The 26,256-nt window shown below is 43.2% G+C and overlaps 1 protein-coding gene across 20 annotated transcripts in view; it reads right to left on the reverse strand.

Moving 5' to 3' along the window:
* The window catches only part of SRPK2 (SRSF protein kinase 2), a 297,326-nt gene that overhangs the window by 16,639 nt on the left and 254,431 nt on the right, over positions 1 to 26,256 (reverse strand). For all 20 annotated transcript variants that reach the window (XR_009209073.1, XR_009209080.1, XM_058425650.1 and 17 more), the window contains 6 exons: positions 16,022 to 16,187; positions 14,807 to 14,832; positions 12,598 to 12,844; positions 11,521 to 12,003; positions 2,604 to 2,704; positions 2,393 to 2,500 (listed from right to left, as the gene is read on the reverse strand). Coding sequence is in view for 18 of the 20 variants with exons in the window: in XM_058425650.1 (XP_058281633.1) it covers positions 2,393 to 2,500; positions 2,604 to 2,704; positions 11,521 to 12,003; positions 12,598 to 12,844; positions 14,807 to 14,832; positions 16,022 to 16,187 (1,131 nt within the window). In the remaining 2 variants the exon portion in view is untranslated. The remainder of the gene's footprint in view (positions 1 to 2,392; positions 2,501 to 2,603; positions 2,705 to 11,520; positions 12,004 to 12,597; positions 12,845 to 14,806; positions 14,833 to 16,021; positions 16,188 to 26,256) is intronic.

The following is a 26,256-nucleotide window of genomic DNA, read 5'->3' on the forward strand; positions in this document are numbered from 1 at the left end:
CTCCAAACAAACAAACAAACAAAACCCTCAAAGACTATAGGCTTTACCACCAAAAACCATCTGTGGCCTTATGACAGCTTGGTATTATGAGGTCAAATTTAATATATTAAATGTACTATCTTTACACTACAACAGAATGGATGAGGTAAGAAACACTACCTCATTGCTCCTAGGTTCTCCAGGAAGAACAAAAGAAACCTCTAAAGCCAGGACTTTTTGGGGGTGGGGCAAGCAGTGAATGAGGGCCTGCTCCTTTCCAAAAAAAAAACTCCCTTATGACAACCAACTGAAAAAGCAAACCTCATAAGCCATCCTGACAGCAATGAGGGAGCTTATGCTTAATTCTTGGGAAGGGGGCAGATGAGAAGACAGAAAGGCTTTTCCGTGGGAACCTGTTACTGATATTTATGCCACTGTTCACAGCAATAGCATTTCAAGAAGTAAACAGCACAGGGAAATTGTATGGAGGGACAAACGTTCATCTAATGGAAGGCAGGGCAGATAACCTGGTATAAAATTGTGCTGAAAGCTCCATTATCCCACTACATCTGTGACTGCATCCTATTTTTCTGGTTATATCACCAAACTTAATGCCCCAAATTAGAAGCACAGCATTTCAGAGTTCAAAGAGTACTTAGCACCTAATTCAGGGCAGCCCTGCTGCTGGTGGCCATTGTGGCTTAACCTCCCCACATCCTGAAATGGCCCCTGCTCCCCGACTCCCACTCAGTGTCTCCGCAGCTCCCGTTCCACTAACTCCCACGTCTCAGTCTGCCTGCTGGGGTCACACAGAGAGGGTCAAATGCCTCTCCACACAGCACTCTCTAAATTCAAAGTGACCATCATTGGCCACCGGTTCTTTTAACCGTTCTTTTCTATACCTACCTAAGGCAGGGACTTGGTTTTTGATATGGAAGAACTTTAATACCTTTAATAATTTAAACATTATTATCTGGTATTATCCATAAGAGCAACGAGAGAAAAGAAAGGCCTGGTGTTTCAGGACCTATCTGGCCATGTGTTGACTCAGATCATGCTGAGTCAAAGTTGAAAGACACAAAGCACCCTCTTTTTCTCCTATCAGCTGGCACTATCTGCTCAACAATGCTTTTACTTGAGCATTAGAGGAGGTAAAACAGCAAATTCAAGACAATTGTTAAATTAACTTCTGAATAACAGAAAATTAATGTATTTATTCTGCATTCCTTTTTTCAGTGAGAAGAAAAATGCTAAGCCTTCCATACAACCTTTTCTTTTAAATATTGGAAGAATGTGGATAAAAAACAGTATGGAACAGGAAAAGCATGAAACCCAAAAGCAAGCAACCCACCTTTCCCAACACGGAACGCCTAAGTAAAGCCCACTGAGAAAAAGCTGCTGAATGGGCCAGGAAACAGGGCAGAGGAAGAGAACAAGGAACTGGCTCGCAAATGCAGGGCCCTTTGTGTTCACCAACTCACAGGTTCAGGGTCAATGACCAAACAATGCCAGGCAGGGCCAGGGGAGTTTAGAGACAATGCAACTGTGCGGCACAAAACTAGCAGCAAAACAGGCCTGACAGATGGAAGAAGAGGCTTCTGCCGCCCTGTGGAAGCCATCATCTCAACCACTCTGGGAACAGACTCTGTCAGAGGGAGTGGGCGTTGCTGCCACTGTTTCAGAAGGGGCTAGACATCCCAGAATAAGCCAGAATATCTGCTAGCCCTTGCTTTATAAGGGAAGAGAGATTATGCATTGGCATCTGGGGAAATCCCTTCCAGTCTGGAAAGGGAGGAACCCTGCATGTCTGGTTGACCAGGCAGAGGCTACCTGGAGGGGCTCCCACCTGCCCGCCTCAGGCAGTCTTCCCCTGGGAGATGCCACCTCATCTTCCTCCACAGCGTGAGTGAAGGGAAAAGCTCCCTATACTCTGCACATTTTCAGGGACCACAAGTGAAGTCATTGTGTCACAACAACTGAGTCTGATTCATGGGGCTGTGGGCTGTGCAGGGCCTTAAGAAGAGACTCTCTCTCTCTCACAAGCCCACAACCACACCAAACACCCAGGGCTCGCCTGAGGAGGATCCTTCCACTTCTTTTTTTTTTTTTGGGGCTAATTTTTTGTATTTTTGGTAGAGACGGGGTTTCACCGTGGTCTCGATCTCCTGACCTCGTGATCCGCCCGCCTCGGCCTCCCAAAGTGCTGGGATTACAAGCGTGAGCCACCGCGCCCGGCCTGTCTTCCACTTCTTAAGATGCCTCCGGCAGCAACTTTCCCCTCACCCAGCCCACGGTGGATGACCCTTACAGTCAGAAAAACTGAGGTCACATGCCTCAGAGAGACTCAGCCCCATCCAGAGTGTGAAAGGAACGAGCCAATTCCCACAGCAGCAAAGGGCAGAGCCGTCCTTACCATACACGCCGTGCTCCAGATGTCCGCAGGGGTGCTGTACCCCGCTCCTATTAAAACCTCTATGGAGCGGTACTGACGCGTCTGGATGTCTTCCGTGAAGTGTTTATGCTGGAAGGGAACAGGCTGCATTACCACGGAGCAACACAGACATTCAAAAAGTGTCTTTGCGCATAATCAAGACCAAAGGTTTTAGAAAGAAAACTCTACTTACCACCCAACAAGCATTTCCCAGGTCAGCAATTTTTACTCTAATTTTATCTGCATTCCGTGGATCCAGGGGATTCACCAACAAGTCAGCTGCCCGGGTTTTTGCTGGCATGAGCAAACAGCAGGACAGTTAGTGACTGGGATAGGTGGTTTGCATGTGTGAGCACAGTGTTTGCCAGGGTCAGTCTCCTTTCCTAAAGAGTAGTGGAATGATCACTTAGGCCTGGAATACTGTAAATTAAACTTGACAGAACTAAAATTGCTTGTTCTCCACCTCTGGAAAATACTCCACAAAAGAGCAAACTGGGCTGCCCACAGGACGCCAAGGGCACTGCCTTGCCCTTTCTCTTTTTATCCCCAGTTTCTTCGGGTCCAGGTCAGCCCTAGAACAAGCCAGCCTTGCTGTCCCCGTCTGCAGCTTTGTGGTGGCTCTTCATGGTGTCAATCCATCCCTTCATGGCCCAGATGAAGCTTGCTGATGCACTATTACAACAAACATGAAGGTAGAAAGAACACTGCTGTGGGGGCCAATCACTCTCAGTGACACACAGTTCCTTGGATGCCACAAGACATCAGGGTCCCTGGCACCCACACCTCACACCCACAACATCCCCTACAGTTCCCACTGCTTGGGCTGAGCACACACAGATCTCAAGGGGTAGATGACTGTTGATTAACAAACACAGATTAAAGGCAGGGACTAAACTATTCTGGTTTTGTTTTAGACAAGGAAGGTCCCAGACAGAGGTCTCCTGAGATGGCCTGGGCCATAAAGCCAACCTCTGAGGTCACTCATGAACTTGTCACATACATGAGCAGTCATTTTAAATTCCAGGATGACTCCAGGAAATCTCAAAGGCAGGTATAGGGCCAGCTTCCCAGAGATTCTGGGGCCAGATCTTCTCAAACAAGTTCAGATCACACCTGTATCAAGCAGAGTTAACCCAGGGGCAAGTGACAAAGAAAAATAATCTGGTGAGGCCCAGAAAAATAGTCCTTAAAGTCAGCATCTTCATCACCAAACCTCAGACTGACTTACAAGATCAGATTTCTGGTAAAGATGAAATAAAACCAGGACTTTTATTTATTGTATAAGTAATTTTGAAATGGTATTTAAAAACCAAGCAGAAAAGCCTGTTCAATGTAGAACATTAAACACTGATATGATTTGGGTTTGTGTCCCCGCCCATATCTCATGTCAAATTGTAATCCCTAGTGTTGGAAGAGGGGCCTGGTGGGAGGTGACTGGATCATGGGGGCAGATTTCCACCTTGCTGTTCTCGTGATATTGAGTGAGTTCTCATGAGATCTGGTTGTTTAAAAGTGTGTAGCACGTCCCCCTTCTCTCCTCCTCCTGCTCCAGACATATAAGATGTCTGCTTCCCCTTCTACCATACTTGAAAGTTTCCTAAGGCCTCCCCAGCCATGCTTCCTGTACAGCCTGTGGAACCGTGAGCCAATTAAACCTGTTTTCTTTATAAACTATCGAGTTTCCGGTATTTTTACAGCAATGTGAGAATGGACTAATATAAACACATACCTAGGAGAGCCCCTTTGTTTCCTTGAAGTTGGGCACTGCTGAAATGAACTAAACCTCTATTGGGGTACATACGAGCTGTGAAACCAGAGTGCTAGGGGAGGCTCTGATTCTTCAGCAAGCCCCATAAGAGGAAGGAGGGCCAGCCTTGCAACTTGCAGTAAGGCAGTGAACAGGCAAGGCCTCAGGACCTAGGGTGCCCACACAGCTCCCTAGGAGGGCTCCAGAGGATGCCAAGAGTATTCTGACCAGTATCTTAACCCTCAAGACCTGTTCCCCCAGCATGTTAATCAAATGAGCCAGCCAGGTACAGATATTCCCTGCTTGCTACCTTCCATATGCCTGTTTCCTTCTTTATAAGGATTCTGATCCACTGCATGGCCTCACCAAAGGCCAGGTATGAGCTCAGGAAAAGAAACACCAGAACTCAGCAAAAAATCAGAAAGAAAGCAGCACAAAGACCAAAAAAGAAGGCAAAATGTATATACATTGATTCACCTGGGGCTGAGAACAGAAGTCCAGGATAAATATAAAAATGCTGACCCAATGGGTAGATGAACAACACTAGACATGACTAGATGAATGCCCCGTATGTCATTTAATCAAGGAGAATCAGCAAGAAGGAAAATGGAATTTGAGGTTTGAAAAATTGGATTCAAATCTAAGTTTCAATATCTACAAGTTGTAAGACTGGCAAATGACTTAAACTATATGAGGCTCGGTGTTTAGGAAAAGAAGAATCGGAAGGGACCACCCCTTCCCCACCGAAGAAACTAAAAACACAAACACAGGAGAGTCAGGACAGCATCTGGGCGCCTGGCCAGATGAAGGGGCTTCCCTCTGCTGTGACCAGCTGAACCATCATCTGGGGCAGGAGGCTCCCAACTGGTCAGTGAGGGACCAGAGAGCAGCAGCAGAGGGAAGGGGAGGCCCAAAAGCAAGTTCCGCCCCCACAAACGACTCAAATCATAGGTCTAATGAGAAGAGGGCGAAGCCCTGTTAGACATATTGTGGTCCTCCTGAGCCACAGGACGATGTGATTTCTTTTTCTCCATGAGAACAGTAGCCGAGTTGGCTGTTATCTGAGGGCACTCAAGTGGAAGGAGATGTTCTATAATCTGCCACCACTCTGAGATGTTGTTTTTAAAAACATTTCTCAGGAGCTGCTTAATTCAATCACGCTAGAAGAAATATACTTTCAAAGACCCATCACCTCACATTTAAATTCAGGGATTTTTTTTTTTTTTTTTTGAGACAGAGTCTCACTCTGTCGCCTAGGCTGGAGTGTAGTGTTGCGATCTCAGCTCACTGCAGCCTCCACCTCCTGGGTTCAAGCAATTCTCCTGACTCAGCCTCCTGAGTACCTGGGATTACAGGCGCCTGAAACCACGCCCGACTAATTTTTGTATTTTTAGTAGAGATGGGGTTTCACCATGTTGGCCAGGCTGGTCTCGAACTCCTGACATCAAGTGATCTGCCCACCTCAGCCTCCCAAAGTGCCAGGATTACAGGCATAAGCCACCGCACCCGGCCTAAATTCAGGAGTGTTTCTTGTACTTAATATCCCTCATTAAGGTTCACTGAACAGAATCTCTTTGATGATATGCTGTTATCCTCCTGGTCTGGGTTTGTAAACAGTTACTTAGCTTCTAATGCGTTCCAAATGATGCTAGGTAATGTATCTCAATAACTTAATTGTATAAAAACACGACAGGAGGTAAAAGAGATTTTGCTTTTCTTTCTTTTCTCACTATGATAGTTCCTGAACTAAGGTACCAGACTGCTACATTCCTAAGAAGTCCACTGAAACCTAACTGGAATGCTTTTGTTGCACCTCCTCTGACTGAGTCACCACTGTAGTGACCTGTCACACAGTTTCCTTCTTACAGATAATGGTGACACAAAGGACAAACTGGAGCTGTCTTCCTTCCAAAATGAAAAGTTTGCAATTGCACTCTGCCTCCACTAAGAGGGGAATGAGTGGAAAGCTTTCATTTTGGGAAGAACTGGGTCCCTTAAGTCACCTTCTGATTCACTAGTCTCTGGATGACACTGTGGTCACTCATTCCACAAGAAGCTATCCTAGAAACTATTAGATGGTAGCCAACAGTGCCTCAGCATGATGAGACAGCTGCTGTCACACGCACATAACACATGGTGCTAGGCACACACTGACTCTTTACATCGTAAGGGGTCCTTATGAGGACGGCAAGAATATCCCCTCTATATGGAGGAGGTTCACTATGAGGCCTAAGGAAGTAGCGGAACTAAGAGATTTAATGTTGCCACCTCAACCATTCGTGCCACAAATATTTACTGAGTACCTTCTGTGTGCTAAGCATGGTCTTGGTACTGGGAACACTGCAAGAAAAAAACACAAGCCAAATTAGGAAACTCGTGTACTGGTTGAAAATATGGGCAATAAGGCAAATAAACGAGGAATCCACAATCCTGTCAGGTAGCTAAACAGGCTATGAAGAAAAACAAAGCAGAGAAAGGAGATGGATAATGCCAAGGCTGTTCAGGGGAGATCTTTTCTGAGAAGGTGACATTCAGGAGAGGTCTGAAGAAAGGCAGGCATGAAACTAAGAGAAGTTTAAGGCAAAGGACACAGGAAGTACAAAAATCCTAAGGCAGAAACAGGCTTGCAACTTTGAGAAACTTTAGAAAGAAGCCAGTGTGAATGGTGTAGAATGAATTAGGGAAACAGAGAATGGGACTGGAGCAGGCACCAACAGAGACCTGCCAGGGAACATACTGGAGAGTTTGTCAGCTTCAGTGAGGGACACCTCAGGGCATCACTACTCTACATGGGAAACACAATGGAGATCATTTTGGTGAGGAGGGGGTGGGTAAGGGGGAAGAAGTTAAGCTTTAAACAGTTCTCTCTGGACTGCCAGACAGAGACAGACTGGGGAGCAACTGCTCAAGTGACAAGAGCACAAAGGCTGTGTTACAGCAGCCTAGCCAAGGACTGACAGTGGTGTGGGTCCCCATAGAGTGACACAGAAAGGATTCCAGAAATAGCCCACAGGTAAAACCAACAAAACCACCCTGTTCCAGGGCCTTTGTCCTTCAGATGTGTTGAGCCAAGATACGCACTAAGGCTCTGGCGCTGATCATCTAAGAGGGACCATCCTCTTCTCAACCTTCAATGGCTGTCAAATTACTCCGAAAAAAGTGTACATTCTTTAGCCTGGCATTTAGGTTTCTTCAAGTTCCTCAAACCGGCCCCAATCTTTCTTCTACTATGCCCTAACATGTACATTCTGCCCTAAAGACAGGATCTACACAAACTCTTTATTGTTTCTCTTGCCTCAAATTCACGAAGTACCGTGTGGTCAAGTGCAAGACTCTAGGCTATACCCCTTTCCATGCAGAAAACAAAACACACCTCCCATGGGGGAGGCTGCCCTTGCTTATCAAATGGCCAAGCTGCAGGCGAAAACTGAGGACTTCCAAACAAAGGAGATCCTGTCCCTGGTACATACCTAGAATTTGACAATATTAAAACGCCCTGCAAGACCTCCAGTTTCTACCTGATGCAACAGGTACTGGGGACGGTATGTGTGTTGGACACAGTAAAATTGTGACTATAAATGGAAAAAAGTGGGAGAAAGGAAAGAGAAGAAGAATATAAAAAGGTATCACTCATTTGTTCGTTATTCAATAAATATTTATCTTAGCACTGAATCAGATGCTGAGGATGCAAAGATAAAAACACACTGCACTCTCATTCTAATGAGAAGACAGACAGTGACAATGAGCACTGCCCATACAACTAAGACAAGCATGGCCAGCAGGAGCAGAGGGGAAAGAGAAGTAAGCCTGCTGGGGATACAGGAAGCCCTCACCCAGGAGGCAGGCTACTGTGTTGGATCGTATCCTGGATCAGGAGAATTTAAAAAGAAAATTTTAGAATTATTGAGGAAATTTGAATATGGAATAAATAATAGATGATATTAGGCCAGGTGTGGTGGCTCACGCCTTTAATCCCAGCATTTTGGGAAGCCAAGGTAGGCAGATCACTCAAGCCCATGAGTTCAGGACTGGCATGGGCAACATGGTAAAACCCTACTTTCTCTACCAAAAATATAAAAATTAACCAGGCATGGTAGTGCCAACTGTAGTCCCAGCTACTTGGGGGGCTGAGGTGGGAGGATCACTTGAGCCAGAAAGCACAGGTTGCAGTGAGCCGAGATCACGCAACTGCACTCCAGCCTGGGCGATAGAGCAAGACCTTGTCTCAAAATAATAGTAATATAAAATTAGTGCTATTCTTACACATTATAATAGTATTATTGTTACAATGGAGGACGTTCTAATTCATCTCTCAGAAGATGAATGCTTAAGTATTTAGGAGTGAAGTATCCTAATATGTGTAGCGTGCAATGTCTGTGTAAACAAAGTATATGCAATGCAGCAAAATGTTAATTGCTAAATCTATGTGGAGGATATACATCCTTCCTGGATGGTGCTGGTTATGCAGGGATGTACACTCTCCACTGTAGAGACCACTGCTGTAGATGATGGGGAGCTGTGGAAACTGTGAGCAGGGGAATACACTGATCAGGTGAGCATACTGCAAAGACACTCTAGCAGCACCATCGAAGGGCACACTGAAAGGCAGGTGGGGAGAAAAGCTGGAGAGAACACAAAGCCAAGACACCAGTAAGGAGCCTCCGTAATAGCAGAGGCAAGCAATGACAGTGCCCACTTTAGGGACAAGGCAAGGGGGACCCCTACTTAGGAGGTATGACTGGCAAAACGAAATGATTTACTAGATGTGAGAGAAAAAAAGAAGACATCCTGATGATCAAGTTTCTCACTGGAGCAACAAGAAATGGTGGTAACAAGTGTAGGAAATACAGCATGTGTAGTAGATTGGCAGGGAAAGTTGTATTCCGGTTTTGGATATGTAAGGTTTGAAGTTTCCTGTGACACAGAGATGGAGCTGTCATGTAAACAATAGGGTAAGTCTTATGACTTGCCTGGGCCTCCAACGATGACCACGTGGTAACAAGCAGCAATTCTCTTCCTTTACATGGATTGTGATGACCAAGGCAACTTACATTCAATGGGAAATTTTTCAATATATTATTATTATATGTTATTTATCTACCTTTGCCATTGACCTGTTTTATTTAATTCAGTGCTACTAACAACCCTAAAGGTAGCCATTTCTTTCCTTTGATAGAGGAATGAACCAAGGCTCAGACAGGATAAGAAACCAAAGTTCCACAGTTATTAAGTTTTGAGCTGAGGTTTAATCTGATATGCAGGTGCCTCTCGGTGTCTGCAGGGGAACTGGTTCCACGACATCCTGAGGATACCAAAATCCACAGATGCTCAAGTCTCTGATATAAAACGGTGTAGTGTTTGCATATAACCTACATACATCTTCCTATACACTTTAGTTGATCTCTAGTTATTTATAATACCTGCTACAATGTAAATGGTATGTAAATAGTTGTTATACCGTATTGTTTAGAGAATAATGACAAGGGGGGGAAAATCTGTACATGTCCAATAAAGACACAGGTTTTTTTCTCCTCCAACTATTTCCCATCTGAAGTTAGTCGAACACATGCATGGGAAATCCACAGATGTAAAACCCATGGATATGGAGGACTGACTGTACTTGAAGCCACTGCAGCCCAAGCTAATACTTGCAAAATAAGTATGAATAAAAAAGGTACTTTGAGCTGGTCATGGTGGCTCATGCTTGTAATCCCAGCACTTTGGGAGGCTGGGGAGGGCGGATCACCTGAGGTCAGGCCTCGGAGACCAGCCTGGCCAACATAGTGAAGCTCTGTCTCTACTAAAAATATAAAAATTAGCTGGGCATGGTGACGGGTGCCTGTAATCCCAGCTACTTGGGAGACTGAGGCAGGAGAATTGCTTGAGTCCAGGAGGCAGAGGTTGCAGTGAGCTGAGACTGCACCACTGCACTCCAGCCTGGGCAACTAGAGTGAGACTGTCTCAAAAAATAAATAAATGAATAAATGAATAAAATAGAAATAATTGAAAAGGTACTTTGTAAATTACTTTCTATATGAAACTTCAGCCGGGCACCGTGGTTCACGCCTGTAATCCCAGCACTTTGGGAAGCCGAGGCCGGTGGATCACAAGGTCAGGAATTTGAGACCAGCCTGACCAACATGGTGAAACCCTGTCTCTACTAAAAATACAAAAATTAGCCAGGCGTGGTGTCATGTGCCTGTAATCCCAGCTACTCAGGAGGCTGGGGCGGGAGAATCGCTTGAACCCAGGAGGCAGAGGTTGCAGTGAGCCGAGATTGCGCCACTGCACTCCAGCCTGGGTGACAGAGCAAGACTCAATCTCAAAAAAACAGAAACTTCAAGTAAGAGAAAAATTGAAGTGCAACAGCAACAATACATCTGGATAAGGTACCTCTCACTACTGCCCTTTCCCAGAAATTAATCTACGTTCTATGTAAGCACCTTCAAACACTCCCTGGAAAGGGGAAGAGGAGCTGACCATGTCCAGCCAAGTAAAGAAAGCAAATCCTTAGGAGGATTCATCATAGCCAGTGCGTAACAAAGCCAGCTCACTCGGCGTGCAATTCCAGCCTGCTGGAACCGAAGGGGCTGCAGAATGTCGGGCTGTTTGCACGGCTGGCTCATCAATTTTACTCGCTGTGTGTTAAATAGTCTTGTCAGTAGAGGGAGCAGAGGAGGTTTCAGAGCTTTTCCACCATGAGCCAGAATGGAAACCAACTGTTAGCCAGTTTTCACTTACTAGAGTCACTTGGCATTCACTCCCAAAATAACGGTTTGAATAAGTCAAGCCTTCTTAGGTAGACAAGAACACAAGAGCCAATCTATAATCTGTCATCACATTTAAATCCATGCCAATTCCTTGAAAACTACAATCCTGGGCCAGTTATCAATAGCAGGGTCCTATAATCAGGAACAACTATCAAAAGACAATATGACACTTCTTTCCCAACAGAGTCAAAGAGGAGGCATACTTTTCTTGAATAGAAACAAAAGAAAACAAAAAAAACTAAATATAATGACATCAGATGGAAGAAGATACAAATTATAAACTAAACTACACATTCCAGAAAGGTGTAAGTTGCTAAAACTGGAAGGTTTTTGCAAATGATGCTGCTGACTAAATATATTAAAAATGAAAACTGGTCAGATATAAGATTTGGTATGCAGAGAGCAAGAGATAGCCTAATGGCATAGAACATGTATTTAAATCACATTACTTCTTCATGAGTATAAAAGTAATAAAAATGATTAGTGCACACACACAGGGCTTGGCCACTTGCAGCGGATTCCTTCACAGCATTTGTTAAAGGCACGTCCCTGGAGTCAGCGATGGCAGACAGTTGATGGGAAGAAACACTTACCTTTTGGCAAATCCCCAGTACTGGATGCTGAAACCGTCCTGCTTCTGTCATGGGATGGACTGCTCTCCTCTTGCTCGGTAAGTGGTGATCCCTCAGAAAGCACAGAGCTGCAGGCCACAGGTTCTAAGGATCCAGAGAACAACGAGGTGGAAAACTCTGGGAACTGTGATTCGGGAATTTTATGTCGTCCATTTGGCAATTCACCATTGAATTGTTCATAGGAGCTGCTATATGTGTAATCACTTTCTGCATTTGGCTCATCAAGATTATATTCCTCAGGATTTGGGCAGTCTTCTTCATCATCCTCTTCATCGTCCAGTTGCTGCTCCAGTGAGAATGGGCCATTCTCAATATGGCCATTGGTTTTAGGTGATTCTATCCACGTAGGGTCTATGTTCGCAAGTTCCTGATCTACATCATCTTCATCTTTTTCAATGTTTTCTTTCTCAGCGTCTTCTTTCTCTTCCTGGTCCTCAGCTTCACCTTAAGAAGTTGATGGGTCAAGAATTAGAACTTGTTACTCTCCTTAATACAGCCTCACTAAGTACTTATCTCCATCAATAAAATACATTTTGAATGTGCTTATGTACCACCTAGTAAACACCTTTTGGCTTTTGGGGTAAAACCTTCAGGTTTTCTAAATCTCATTTTTCATTCATTTAATAATTGGCCTGCTCTTATAAGAAAAAGTTAGCTTTAAGGGAAAATAACTCTTTCTAAATAAAGTTGCACTTCCATTTCTACCCTCTATAATCTTCAGAAACAGACTTGTGGTGCATTACAATTAGGTAAAAAGTTAATGACAAAATAAAGCACCATCATTAGCATGATAGAAACATGGTATTTCTCAAATATTTTACATTTTTTAAAACTATTTTGAAATGTTAACATTATTTCTGGCATACAGTTCACAAATGAAGTACGAGGCTATTTCCCATATTTCCCAATAGGGAGTTGGAGAGAATCATCCTTGTCATCTGCAGCAGCAGCACAAATCAGCCCCCATGTTGACCTGGCAGGACCCTCCTAATGGAGCTCTGAGGACCCCATGCAGCCCAGGTTCGAGGCCCCACTGACCATTGTCCTTTGCAGTCTCTGCCTCGGCCGCCTCCTCTAATCCTGTTGTTTTTAGTTTCACCTCTGGGCAGTATTCGCCATCCTGGTCATTGGAAGGTACAGCTGACGTGATGTTTTCTTCTATTATTTTCCTTTCAGCTTCTCGCTCCAGTTCTTCTATCTCCTGCAGGCGCTTCTCCAATAACTCAGCCTGCCTCTTCTGTTTCTTTTTCAGTTTTTTCTTTTTGTTTTTAGATATTTTTCCTATCTATAACATGTTAAGAAAAGACCACAGGTCAGTGTTCTTCTTTTTAAAGCACCACGATAGTATAACGGCTAGCAGCATGGCAAATACCAATAAACTCTGCTTTCTCATGCCATATTCTACTAAAATCCCAAACCCGGACAGATCCACCTTGTGGTAAGGCTTACAATAAAATCAAAGGGAAAGCAGTGCTGACTGATATCACGTGCTAGGTCTACTACCAGGTCCTGCCCTCAGAGGGATATAGCTTAAATCCAGTAAGTCCTCACCATTCAAACTCTAAGAGAACTGAAGTTCGAAATTCTCTTGGCCTTAAAGGAGAAGCCCCTCTTGCAAGTTTTATTTGCTGCTGTCTATATACACAGTAACAACATCCCAGCTCCTCAATGCCAAAAATGAAACAGGTGCCCGAGCAGGTGTATGTCACTGTGTGTTAGGGTCTCACATATGAAGCTCTTAGCAGCCAAGACAACATGAACTGTAAGAGATAAGCCTATGCTGCAAAGGGAAAAAAGAAAAAGCCACAGCTTTTGTCTGCCTCCAATCATGGCCACCTGACTTGCAAAGCACTGGCAATGAGAGCCTCCAAACTTTCAAACAATCAGTAAATTCAGGCAGCTCAAGCCAGGGAAGAACTATGGGAAACAACTTGGGCTTCTCAGCAGGCCAGGAAGCTTAATTATTACAGCTCCCTCTTGTTCCAGAACTTACATTCCAAATCAAGAGTTGCCTCAGTAAAAATAGTGTTTTGTTATTGTTGTTGTTTTTTTTGTCTTTGAGACAGAGTCTCTGTTGCCCAGGCTGGAGTGCAGAGGCGTAATCTCAGCTCACTGCAACCTCCACTTCTTGAGTTCAAGTGATTCTCATGCCTCAGCCTCCCACGTAGCTAGGACTACAGGCGCACACCATCACACTCGGCTGATTTTTTTTTTTTTTTGAGATGGAGTCTCACTCTGTTGCCCACTCCCACCCTGGAGTGCAGTGGTGTGATCTCGGCTCACTGCAACCTCTACCTCCTGGGCTCAAGCGATTCTCCTGCCTTAAGCCTCCTGAGTAGCTGGGATTACAGACGTCCATCAGCACACTCAGCTAGTTTTTGTATTTTTGGTAGAGATGGGGTTTCATCATGTTGGCCAGGCTGGTCTTGAATTCCTGACCTCAAGTGATCTAGTGGCCTCGGCCTACCAAAGTGCAGGGATTACAGGCGTGAGTCACCACACCCAGTATCTAATGACATAGTGTTTTGACAGGACCACAAAAGAGATCAGTCTCTTTCTTATTTAACATCTGGATGGAAAAAAATTAGAACAACAGCTTCAGAAAAACAGGTAACTTAGCAGCCAATCAGAAATAATGTAAAGTGGTTTTGAAATAAAAATACTTCAACTCTATCACCTCACATTTCACTAAACTTGGCCACCATAGTCCAGAAAATGCATAAAAAAGACAGTCTTTGAAAGGCTTTAACTATCCCAACTCTGCACAGATCATTAAAACTTAAGACAGGCTGGGCATGGTGGCTCACACCTGTAATCCCAGAACTTTGGGAGGCCAAGGCAGGCAGATCACTTGAGGTTAGGAGTTCGAGACCAGTCTGGCCAACATGGTGAAACCCCGTCTCTACTAAAAATACAAAAATTAGCTGGGTGTGGTGGCGGGTACCTGTAATCCCAGCTACTCGGGAGGCTGAGGCACAAGAATCGTTTGAACCCAGGAAGGGGAGGTTGCAGTGAGCCGAGATCGCACCACTTGCACTCCAGCCTGAGCAACGGAGTGAAACTCATTATCCCAAAAAAAAAAAAAAAAAAAAAAAATTAACAAGACAGTCTTACCTATTTGAGGATACACAGCTTTTATAAATGTGTCTACCCTTTAAATACACAACTTTTTTATAATTTTAACAACTCAATAATAAATGGTCTCTTTTAACATGATGCATATAAAGTAATATGTCTAAGTACTTACAGGTTTCTGCTGTGGAGCCGTACTCACTAAAATAAAATCAAACAAAATTGGTATTTAGCAGAAAACAGACACATAACTTCATGTAGGTCATTCGAATTGCAAAGTGAAATAATTATTGTCTTTTAATGGCTATCCAACTTCAAAAACTATTAATCTGAGCTTCTTAATCACAAGGATCTAGAGTAAGTTTATGCCACTGAAACAAATGAGTGACTCCTGAAGTCATAGCAGAAGTTACTCATAGTGAGCCATTTCTCTTATTTATCTAAAATGAAATACTAATACATCTCAAAAACAGTCAAGCCCAAAGCACCAACAGATCACTTAAGAAAATGGAAAAGAATTAATACATATCACAGTCATTAAACCAAATTTGTTTAAAATATAATGAAATGAACAATGTAGATGTACATCGATATTTGAAATCTATTTTGCAAGCTTTCTACAATTTAAATCAAATACTGCAGTTAGTATGCAGCAAACAGTCTAGGAATCACATGATTAAACCCCTACACCAGGGCCAAAAGCTTAACAGGTGGGGTCCATGATCTAAACAACACCCTGATGGCAGTAAAGGAGATGTGAACGGAGCCCCAGGCAGTCCCAGGAGCCTCAGCCCTTTAGTATCCATGCTTGCCTGACAACACACAAAGGCACAGACCATGGTGTCGAAGAGTGAGAAGCACAGTCCACAATTCACTGCACCACCCTGCCAACCCCGCCCCAGCAATAAAGATATCCCAATACTCAGGTCACTTGGTCTTCTTCCCCCACGATCAGGCCTTTTCTAACTAACTCCAAATCAGTTGATAAAACTCAGATTTACATAGCTATGCTAAATGGACAACAAGAATTAATGTACACAAAATTGAAGCCAGAAAAATATTCTGATGACTAAAGGTCAGCTACAGAAAAGCTGTGACTATGTTCTCCTCTGAAGAGAAGCAGGCAACAGAAAAAACTGTTCAAATATAGATGAAGCAGCAACTACAAATTTAAAGGGCCTTTTAAAGGGGGACAAAAGTAAATACTTCTAATATTAAAATATAATGTAGCTGGGGCATTTTCCATTTCAAGGGTGCAGTTATTTCCAGCAATTAAACTTTTCCAAAAAGTTCCGTATATGTAACGTTTGATTCAGATAACTTCAACAATTGCAACTTTGCAAGCTCCCAATGCCCCCAAACTGAAATGAAGCTGGCTCAGCTCCCTCACCTGCAGACCCTGAAGGAGGAGGAGCACCTGCTTTCTGCCACTCAGTGGCCTCAGCTGCCATTCTTCTCACATATGCATCATCCACACACATCAAGATGTTTTCCGGCTTTATGTCAGTATGAATGATCTTGCACTTACTGTGTAGGTAATCCAACCCTTGAAGGACCTGGATATAGTAAAATCAAGAGAGGAGATAAGCTATTAATATCTCATTATATAACTTTTATTTACTTGAAAAACATGTAATACAATGACAGGGTACAAAGTTTGATAAACACAAAAGGACATTTAGTAAAAATCTCCCTCCCATGCCTACCCACATTGGAATCCAGCTCTCCTTTCCATAAGCAACCAGTGTGTATAATTTCAGAGATTATTTATGCTCGTGGGAGCAAATCCATCTACATACAGTTGAACCTTGAACAACACAGGTTTGAACTGCATGGGTTCCCTTATACACAGATTTTCTTCCACCTCTGCCACCCCTGAGACAGCAAGACCAACCCCTCTGCCTACTCAACGCGAAGATAATGAGGATGAAGACGTTTATGATGATCTACTTCATATGATCTATCCACTTAATGAATAGTAAGTATACTTTCTCTTCCTTATGATTGTCTTAACATTTTCTTTTCTCTAGCTTACTTTGTTGTAAAAATATGGTATATAACACACATACAAAATACAGTTAATTGGTCATGTGATCAGTAAGGATTCTGATCAACAGTAGGCTAGTAATTCATAGATCACACAATTGACCCCTTTAGGTGTACAATTCAATGGATTTTAGATGTGCAATTATCATTACTATTTTTTTAATTTTTATTTTTTATTTATTTTTTGAGATGGAGTCTCACTCTGTCACCCAGGCTGGAGTGCAGTGGCACAATCTTGGCTCATTGCAACCTCTGCCTCCCAGATTCAAGCAATTCTCCTGCCTCAGCCTCCCAAGTAGCTGGGATTACAGGCATATGCCACCACGCCTGGCTAATTTTTTTTTATTTTTAGTAGAGACGGGGTTTCACCATATTGGCCAGTGGTCTCGAACTCCTGACCTTGTGATCCACCCGTCTTGGCCTCCCAAAGTGCTGGGATTACAGGCATGAGCCACCACACATGGCAACTATCACCACTATTTAAATGACAACATTTTCATTGCTCCAAAGAGAAACAACATATTCATTAGCATTCACTTCCCATCTCTCTCCTACCCCCTCTAACCCTTAGCAATCACTAATCTACTTGCTGATTCTGGACATTTCCTATAAATGGAATCATATAAAGTATTTTTTTGTAACTGGCATGATGTTTCCAAATTTGACTCTTGTACAGCATGTATTAGTACTTCGCCTATTCTTATTGGCAAATAGTATTCCACTGTATAGAGATACAACATTTTGTTTATCTCTTCACCTGGTGAACATTTGGGTTATTTTCACTTTAGGGGCTATAAAAATAATACTGCTATTCACACTCGTGTATACATTTTTGTGTGAACATACTTTTTTTTGAGGGGAGGTATATACCTAGGAGTTACCGTACTTAGGTCATATGGTGCCTCTATATTTAGCTTTCTGATGAACTGCCAAAGTGTTTTCCACAGTGGCTGCACCATTTTACATTCCTATCACCAATGTATGAGGGTTCCAATTCTTCGCCCTGAACAACACTTACTATCTTTTTTACTTTATCCACCCAAGTGGATATGAAGTATCTCGTTGTAGTTTTGATCTACCTTTCCCTGATGGCTAATGATGTCCATACATTTTTAACACTGCAAGAGAAGGGGGGCTTGATTTAAATAGAAAATAGCCTTGGTATCTAGACAACACTACAACATTATACTAAAAGAAAGTGATGAACCAAGATATTCATATTTATCATATTAAAACAATCAAAAACTTACAGTGTCAGTGACCTAAATACAAGGTCAATGTTTTTCTGTAATTATTTCCACTGAGAATAATTTTTTCAATTTTTCCATAAACAAAATTTATTTTTACAAAACAGATCATGTTCTCATATGAGTATTAGAAATTCCAAATGTTAAGCAAATATTACAGCAATGACCATTTAAACAATGAATTCAACAGGCATTTTGTTCACGAGAGATAGGAAGTGTTATATGTTTCACATCATCCAGTGTAGGGAAAAGAAAGAGAGATCAGACTGTTACTGTGTCTATGTAGAAGGGAAAGACATAAGAGACTCCATTTTAAAAAAGACCTGTACTTTAAACAATTGCTTTGCTGAGATGTTGTTAATTTGTAGCTTTGCCCTAGCCACTTTGCTCCAGCCACTTTGACCCAACCTGGAGCTCACAAAAACATGTGTTGTATGAAATCAAGGTTTAAGGGATCTAGGGTTGTGCAGGACGTGCCTTGTTAACAAAATGTTTACAAGCAGTATGCTTGGTAAAAGTCATCGCCATTCTCTAGTCTCAATAAACCAGGGGCACAATGCACTGTGGAAAGCCGCAGGGACCTCTGCCCTGGAAAGCTGGGTATTGTCCAAGGTTTCTCCCCATGTGACAGTCTGAAATATGGCCTCGTGGGATGAGAAAGACCTGACCATCCCCCAGCCCAACACCCGTAAAGGGTCTGTGCTGAGGTGGATTAGTAAAAGAGGAAAGCCTCTTGCAGTTGAGATAGAGGAAGGCCACTGTCTCCTGCCTGCCCCTGGGAACTGAATGTCTCGGTATAAAACCCGATTATACATTTGTTCAATTCTGAGATGACAGAAAAACCACCCTATGGTGGGAGGCGAGACATGTTTGCAGCAATGCTGCCTTGTTATTCTTTACTCCAGTAAGATGTTTGGGTGGAGAGAAACATAAATCTGGCTTACGTGCATGTCCAGTCATAGTACCTTCTCTTGAACTTAATTATGACATGGATTCTATTGCTCACATGTTTGTTGGTGACCTTCTCCTTATTATCACCCTGCCCTCCTACTACATTCTTTTTTGCTGAAATAATGAAGATAATAATCAATAAAAACTGAGGGAACTCAGAGACCGGTGCCAGTGCAGGTCCTTGGTATGCTGAACGCCAGTCCCCTGGGCCCACTGTTGTTTCTCTATACTTTGTCTCTGTGTCTTATTTCTTTTCTCGGTCTCTCGTCCCACCCGACTAGAAATACCCACAGGTGTGGAGGGGCAGGCCACCCCTTCAATCCAACACTGAAATATTCCCAGTTTAATCGACAGTGGAAGGCATCTGATCAACAGTAGGCTGTTAGCAGTTAGCCTACTGTTAGTAGAAGTTTAAAGTAGCATTATGAAGTGAGAGGGAATAAAGATTTTACAAGGAAAATGAAAACAGGAATACCTTTTAAAAAGGATCAAAATCCCTACAAACATTTAAAACAACTTTACCTTACAGAGTATTTTTACATAAATTCACCGAATGTGCATCGGCTGAGCTCCCATCGCATGCCATTATTCCAGGTGTTTGATATATAAAAGCTCCCAGGCTTCATGTTGCTTACAGTCCTCATATCCTCACAGAGCTTACCAATTCAGGACAGGAAATGAGTATGACGGGTGGGGTAATTGGCCAAAAAAAAAAAAACCCAAGATGAATCATGGGCATGGCAAATATGATTTAATAAGATATTGACAAGTTCCTAGTAAGTACCAGTAAAGTCAATAAAACTAGGATAAGATTTTAAGACATTATTTACTGTTTTGGATAATACTGCAATTAGGATATGTTTAAATTACATTTAAAATGTCAAGGCTGGGCTCAGCCTTGCCTTGTAATCCCAGCCCTTTGGGAAGCCGAGGCAGGCAGATCACTTGAGGCCAGGAGTTCGAGACCAGCCTGGCCAACATGGCGAAACCCCGTCTCTACTAAAAACACAAAAAAACTGCACAGGCATAGTGGCACAGGCAAGGTAGCACACGCCTGTAATCCCAGCTACTCAAGAGGCTGAGGCACAAGGCGGAGGTCACAGTGAGCTGAGATCATGGCACTGCACTCCAACCTAGGTGACAGAATAAAACTCTGTCTAAAAGGAAAAAAGAAAAAAAGCAAATAAAATGTCAAAGGACCAATAGTAAGAAAGATAACATCATGTAAAATATTTCCATGGAGAACATGGTTCTACTTTCGAAGGAAACACAATCCAATGGGCTCATGTTATTCAATAACATTCATGCATCTTCCTGGTGAAAACTGAGTAATATGTGGAGTTTTATATCTGAACAACAAAAGAGATTCTGAAAAGTACAAGAAATTAACGGATAGGCACACTGATGATGTCCAGCCCATAGAGGTCAAAGGAATACGATTTTTGAAAAATCGTTTTCCAACTAAAATTGTATTTCAGTATCAAATACTATCTCAAGGTAAAAATGTCAGTATCTTTCTTTCCTAAAATATCTTTGACCATTTTCTCATGCACGAGAGTTGTCCTATCTTTCTACCTTGGCTTCTTTCACAGTTCAAAGATTGATTCACTGTGCGGGAAGCTATACAGTTAAGAATTAACGTGCCTCAGTGTGCAAATGTGTTCACATGAGGTCCCAATGACAATGATGCACCTCATGACAAGCAAGAAGTGATCTCAGTAAAAACTTACAGTTCCAGATTTTTTTTAAAAAATTGGCTATTGCACTCAACTGGGCTAACTTTCCTTAAACAGCAATGGGCAATAAACACAAGAAAAATACTATGCCACTGGGACAAATAAAGTTAGTTAAGATAATTCAAACCATTAAAGGAAATGGCAACAGGGCAGCGTTAAAAACATGACCTTGGACTCAGACTGCTCTTACATTACTGCTCAACCATTTACTCATTGTGTTACCGCTAGGCAAGCTGTTTAAGCTGTTTGAGCTTCCATTCTCATCTATAGGAGGGGGAAACATACCTGTTACACACAAATGTAGCAATAAGCATTAGAAATAATCTATGGAAAATTCACAAAAACAAAGTCTAGCACACAAGGAACTTAAATGGTAAAACTTATCTAAGTCAGAAGACTTGTACTGATATTGACTTCTTGAATTATGATTTTTCATCACTTTTTAAAAATTAATTTCTTTTTAGAGATGGGATCCCGCTATGTTCCCCAGGCTGGAGTGCAGTGGCTATTCAGAGGTGTAAGCATTGCACACTGAAGCCTCAAGCTTCTGGCCTCAAGTGCTTCTGCCTCCCACGGGGCTGGGATTACAGGTGTGAGCCACCACATCCAGCTTCCTAAGTCACTTATTAAAGTTGTCTGGCTCCGCCGGCACAATGGCTCGCACCTGCAATCCCAACACTTAGGGAGGTCAAGGCAGGTGGATCACCTGAGGTCTGGAGTTCAAGACCAGCCTGGCCAACATGGTGAAACCCCATCTCTACTAAAAATACGAAAATAAGCCAGGTGTGGTGGCGCATGCCTGTAATCGCAGCTACTCAGGAGGTTGAGGCAGGAGAATCACTTGAACCCAGAAAACAGTGGTTGCAGTGAGCTGAGATCGTGTCACCACACTCCAGTCTGGGCAACAGAGTGAGCTTCTGTCTCAAAAAAAAAAAAAATTATCTGGGTCTCAGTTGTTTCAATTTCTAATATAAAAGGGCTATACTTGATAACCTGTATGGTATATCCCAGCAACAAAACTTTGATTCCATAATTTAATTTTGAACTACTTTTTTCTTTTTTTGAGATTGAGTCTCACTCTATCACCCAGGCTGGAGTGCAGTGACACAATCTCGGCTCACTGCAACCTCCACCTACTGGGTTCAAGTGATTCTCCTGCCTCAGCCTCCCTAGTAGCTGGGATTACAGGCGCATGTCACCATGCCCAGCTACTTTTTGTATTTTAGTAGAGATGGGGTTTTCGCCATGTTGGCCAGGCCAGGTCTCAAACTCCTGACCTCAGGTGATCCACCCATTTCAGCCTCCCAAAGTGCTAGGATTACAGGCGTGAGCCACCACGCCTGGCCTGAACTACTATTTTTAAATGGTTTTATTTTCAAAAATAGCATTTGTCTTTACCAGTGAAGCTTAAAGTAATAATGCACCCCAGAATCAACCAACATTGATGGGCACTCCTACAATTATTTATACAGGATAACTGTGACAATGGGAAAAATAAAAACACAAAACAAAAAGGAATCATGTTTCATCCCCAAGGCTAGATCTCCCCTTGCAAAATCTGACAGCGTTATGTCTTTACCAATTATTCCCTCTGTTGCTTTTACTTGTCAAATCACAGTATGTTCATCTTTCTTGCCTAAAAACCTTAATACGGCTGGGCGCGGTGACTCACGCCTGTAATCCCAGCACTTTGGGAGGCCAAAATGGGCGGATCACAAGGTCAGGAGATCCAGACCATCCTGGCCAACATGGTAAAACGCCATCTCTACTAAAAATACAAAAATTAGCTGGGTGTGGTGGTGCATGCCTGTAATCCCAGCTATTCAGGAGTCTGAGGCACAAGAATTGCTTGAACTCAGGAGGCGGAGGTTGCAGCGAGCCGAGATCATGCCACTGCACTCCAGCCTGGCGACAGAGCAAGATTCCATCTCAACAACAAACAAAAAACCTTAATACTTAGTGCTAGCAGCAGGAGGCAGCAGAGATTCTTTGGCTACCAGGGAAGCTGAGATCAACCTAAGCCCGGCCAGGGACATGACTCTCAATCTTCCCACTCAGGAAGTCAGTTCATACACATGAGGAACAAGTGCCAGGTTTCTCTGGGTGAAGTCGGACTTTGAGTTCAGCAGCAGTGCAGCAAAGAAGGCCAAGTCTAGGGCTGGGAGCTAGAAGCCCCGAGTCCCATTCCAAATTAACTAGCTACAGGCTCAGAGAAAGTTCCTTCTTTTCCTTGAACCTCAAATTCATCTTCAAAATAAGGGGCTTGATTAAAATGTTCTCAAAGCTTTCTTTCTGTACATCAACATTTGTGTCAGATACCATCTATTACTGGTCTTCACAACACAAATCTGCTCCTCTCCACCACAGCTTGATTGAAATAGGTCCTGTAATCCTGTAGATAAGTCGTGGAACAGTCAAGCACAATGTGGAGACTCCTCTAAAGACTGTCTCCCTGGCCTTGCTCACAGCCCAGAGTGCAAAGCTTCCCCCAGAATTCTGAACTGTAAAAAGAAATAGAATGAGAGCAACTTTCCGAATTATGCTCTGTTACTGGTGATAAGCGGGGACTTCCTTCCTCCCACACCTGAACAAAGGACACAGGACAGGGAGACTCTGTCTCCTCCTACTCTGTGGGTAACAGAACCTAATGAAGCACCCAGAGAAACCCACGTGGGCAGCCAGATGGGCTGGCAGAGGAAGGAGGCGACCCCAAGGAGGAGTTCTTCATTGAGGACATTAATTACTTGTGGGCGTGCGGGACACCAGAGGGGTTCTCCGCAAGCCTGGAAGTTTCCTGTTGGAAACGCTGAGGCTTCCACTAGATTTCCCTTCCACAGTAAAACAGACAAGGCAGGTCCCACCAACTGCCTGTGAAAACCAAGATGTTAAACTCAACGGAGGAGCTTGGAAATACCTGTTAACAATAAAAGAGGGCAAGAGCCAGAGACATGCTCAAACCAAAAATCCAGGGGATGGCATCCTTACCCACATTGTCCTGAAATAGCCTCTGCTCCTTTTTCTTTCATCTCTAACTGGTGAGAATTAATGAGAAAAGCCAGCAGCTGTACTTCTGAATGTCATCAGGAAGAAAGTTAAAGCTGCTGTGCCCAGCACTGGGACTGCACAAAGCAATGGGTCAGGAAAGCAGCTTAGTCCCTTGAAACGGAGCCACCTCACCACATTTCCTGAGTCGAGGGCTCAACATCCTGAGGAGAATTCCAAGTCAATACAGCATCGTGTGCACTACCATGCTGAACAAACCCAGTAATATCAAAATGTTTACCAAATTGACATGAAAGCTTCTGGTCTGAACTTGAACAATACTGGTTCAATCATAACAAAATTTATTGATAAACAGGGCCATTGAAAGAATTACAATGGTAAATAAATACTAAGTGTAGATAAACAAAATCAGCCAATGATACATGATACAGGTGAGAGGACCTGCGGGGCACCACCGTGGCTCTCGGCATACTCGAGAGTTGCACCCCAAAGGGAGAAGTCTGGAAAAATGTTGGGTTTTAAAGGTCTCATCTGGTTACATATTATAATATCTACTTCATAAAATCTAATGGCTGTACTTTTTTTTGTTTGTTTGGAGACAGAGTCTGTCACCCAGGCTGAAAAGCAGCAGTGACACAATCTCGGCTCACTGCACATGGGCACATGCCACCATGCCCAGCTATGTTTTTGTATTTTAGTAGAGACGGGGTTTCACTGTGTTGCCCCGGCTGGTCTCAAACTCCAGAGCTCAGGCAATCCGCCTGCCTTGGCCTCCCAAAGTGCTGGGATTACAGGCACGAGCCACCACGCCTGGCCTAATAGCTATACTTTTAAACAATCTGATTACTAGCTCTACTATTAAGGCACAAGGAAACCATTTACCACAGAGACAAAAATGCACACTTTTCACCGACATATTACAATTTAAAATCATCTCAATCTTTCTATGTAGGACATTTTACACTACCCTGCAGTTAAGAGCATGGATTCTGGAACTACACCACCTGTATTCAAATCCTGGATCCACCACAATAACTGTGGGACTATGAGGAAGATTCGTATCCCCACTGTGCAACGCCTTAGGTAGAATGAAGATAGTAACACCACTGGCCTCACAAGGTTGTGGTGAGGACTAAATAGCATGATACAAATAAAGAACTTAAAACAATCAGTGCCTGAAAGAACACAGTAAGTGCTAGTTACAATCATGATAACAGAAAGAGTAACAATATAATTTTAAAATCCAAGGCTACAGCTATAATTGCTAGTTTTTTCACCAATGTAGCAAAATCACCAAAATGTGAGCCTTGCCCTTGGCAAGCTCCATTTAACTAATGGTAAGCAGCCATGTTCTTACAAGGTTTCTGTGAAGAGCAATGAACTAAACCATAAACTCTTTAAGTAAAACGCCAGCTACCTTTTCAATTACACAAGAAAGTCAAAGCCACTTTTAAAGAGTGCCAAATAATTTTAAAGAAAGCCTCACCTGAGGTCCATCTTTTAATGTACTACAAATAATGACAACACAAACATTTCTTTTTTCAGTGTTAGAAAAAAATGAGGAAGGCACAAAATAGACCTCAATAAAGTGACTTAAAAAATACTAAGGTGCACAAACAGTCACAAGACTCCATGGGTAAGGCCAGAGAAGCAGCCACCAGGCAGGCCTGGGAGTGGGCTGCACACGGCACTCTAGGGCCATCACCAGAAGCTGCCAGGATGGCCTCCTTCTGCCACAGCACAGTCACCACGGCTACATGGGGACAGCTAAGAACTGATCAGAGGATTGACAATAACGTATAGAAAACCCAGAAAAAGCAATTGATCCAATTCCATCATTACTTTCGAGAAATAAACAAGTGGTAGTGTTTATGTCAGCCCTTTAAATCACAGAAAGATCAGCCATTTTCTAAAGAATAAGGGAAACATGCTTTTTCCTTCATTTAAGGAAAGACAATTAACCAAGATACTTCTTGGCCACCTAATATATGAAGGAAGATACAAAGAGATGTGAAACTCATGATACATGATCCTGGAGTTTAGGAGACATGATGGCTACTTTGTGTTACTATGATGGATGCTTTAGAAGTCCACACTTTTTTTTTTTTTTTTTTTTTTTGGAGACAGAGTCACACTGTGTCACCTAGGCTGGAGTGCAGTGGTGTGATTGTGATCTTAGCTCACTGAAACCTCCGCCTCCTGGGTTCAAGTGATTCTCCGCCTCAGCCTCCCGAGTAGCTGGGACTACAAGCATTTGCCACCACACCCAGCTAATTTTTGTATTTTTAGTAGAGATGGGGTTTCACCATATTGGTCAGGCTGGTCTAGAACTCCTGACCTCATGATCTGCCCGCCTTGGCCTCCCAAAGTGCTGGGGTTACAGGTGTGAGCCACCGCACCCGGCCCACCCTTATTCTTGTTTGTCTGTTTGAGTCAGAATTTCACTATTGTCACCCAGGCTGGAGTGCAACGGCACGATCTCGGCTCACTGCAGCCTCCGCCTCCCAGGTTCAAGTGATTCTCTTGCTGCAGCCTCCCAAGTAGCTGGAACTATAGGTACGCGCCACCACTCCCAGCCAATTTTTTATATTTTTAGTAGAGACAAGGTTTCACTATGTTGGCCAGGCTGGTCTTGAACTCCT

Source organism: Hylobates moloch, unplaced genomic scaffold, assembly GCF_009828535.3.
Source record: "Hylobates moloch isolate HMO894 unplaced genomic scaffold, HMol_V3 SCAFFOLD_1, whole genome shotgun sequence".
Classification (NCBI taxonomy): domain Eukaryota; kingdom Metazoa; phylum Chordata; class Mammalia; order Primates; family Hylobatidae; genus Hylobates; species Hylobates moloch.